Raw genomic sequence first — 1,289 nt, 5'->3', positions numbered from 1 at the left:
AGGAAGCAGATAGCTTGGCTGATGCCGAGGAAAGATGTGACCAGCTCATCAAAACCAAAATCCAGCTGGAAGCCAAAATTAAGGAGGTGACTGAACGGGCTGAGGATGAAGAGGAAATCAATGCTGAGCTGACAGCCAAGAAGAGGAAACTGGAGGATGAATGCTCAGAGCTGAAGAAAGATATAGATGACCTGGAGTTAACGTTGGCCAAGGTTGAGAAGGAAAAGCATGCCACTGAAAACAAGGTATGAGGCATAAGATCTCACTCACACTCCAATAAAGAACATCGTGCTGTTGGAAATACAGAATGTCTTGAGTTGGAAAAGACTCACAAGGGTCGTAAATCCAAATGTTACAGGAGTTTTGAACCCACTTGCTTTAATTACATTTGCTCCCTTCTTGTCAAAGGTGAAAAACCTCACAGAGGAGATGGCAGCCCTGGACGAGAACATTGCCAAGCTGACAAAAGAGAAGAAAGCCCTCCAAGAGGCCCATCAGCAGACCCTGGATGACCTGCAGGCTGAAGAGGACAAAGTCAATACGCTGACCAAAGCTAAAACCAAGCTGGAGCAGCAAGTAGATGATGTAAGCATGTGTGCATTCAGCAAGATATGACAATTGTGGAGATAGACCTGACTGGCAGAGCACTGATAGTTTTATTCTATTTAGCTGGAAGGGTCCCTGGAGCAAGAGAAGAAACTGCGCATGGACCTCGAGAGAGCTAAGAGGAAACTCGAGGGAGACCTGAAGCTGGCCCATGATAGTATAATGGACTTGGAAAATGATAAACAGCAGCTGGATGAGAAACTGAAGAAGTAAGCGTGGTTTGGGGCACCTGAGTGCTGGGCAGGTACGCATAGGAGTTTTGTTCAGGCACTAACATCACATGCTTTGTGCAAAGGAAAGACTTTGAAATCAGCCAGATCCAGAGCAAAATTGAGGATGAGCAAGCCCTGGGCATGCAGTTACAGAAGAAGATCAAGGAGCTGCAGGCAAGTCTCTGGTCCTTCCCTTCTGCCCTTCAGAAAGCATGGATAGGAGAAGGACATGGGTGTGAAGGGTCCCTACTGTTCCCCAGGCCCGTATTGAGGAACTGGAGGAGGAAATTGAGGCAGAGCGAACCTCTCGGGCAAAAGCAGAGAAGCACCGGGCTGACCTCTCCAGGGAGCTGGAGGAGATCAGTGAGCGCCTGGAAGAAGCAGGAGGGGCTACGGCAGCTCAGATCGATATGAACAAGAAGCGGGAGGCAGAATTTCAGAAGATGCGCCGTGACCTCGAAGAGGCCACGC

At 48.8% G+C, this 1,289-nt stretch overlaps 1 protein-coding gene across 1 annotated transcript in view; it reads left to right on the top strand.

Moving 5' to 3' along the window:
* LOC110391155 (myosin-1-like) overlaps positions 1-1,289 on the top strand; it is a 17,735-nt gene that overhangs the window by 9,559 nt on the left and 6,887 nt on the right. The window contains exons 15-19 of the mRNA XM_021382900.1: positions 3-245; positions 409-585; positions 670-815; positions 902-992; positions 1,079-1,282. Coding sequence (XP_021238575.1) covers positions 3-245; positions 409-585; positions 670-815; positions 902-992; positions 1,079-1,282 — 861 coding nt within the window. The remainder of the gene's footprint in view (positions 1-2; positions 246-408; positions 586-669; positions 816-901; positions 993-1,078; positions 1,283-1,289) is intronic.

Source organism: Numida meleagris, unplaced genomic scaffold (assembly GCF_002078875.1).
Source record: "Numida meleagris isolate 19003 breed g44 Domestic line unplaced genomic scaffold, NumMel1.0 unplaced_Scaffold308, whole genome shotgun sequence".
NCBI classification, from domain to species: Eukaryota; Metazoa; Chordata; class Aves; order Galliformes; family Numididae; genus Numida; species Numida meleagris.
The sequence above is the reverse complement of the archived record's forward strand: the minus strand, read 5'-3'. Positions and strand labels throughout refer to the sequence as shown.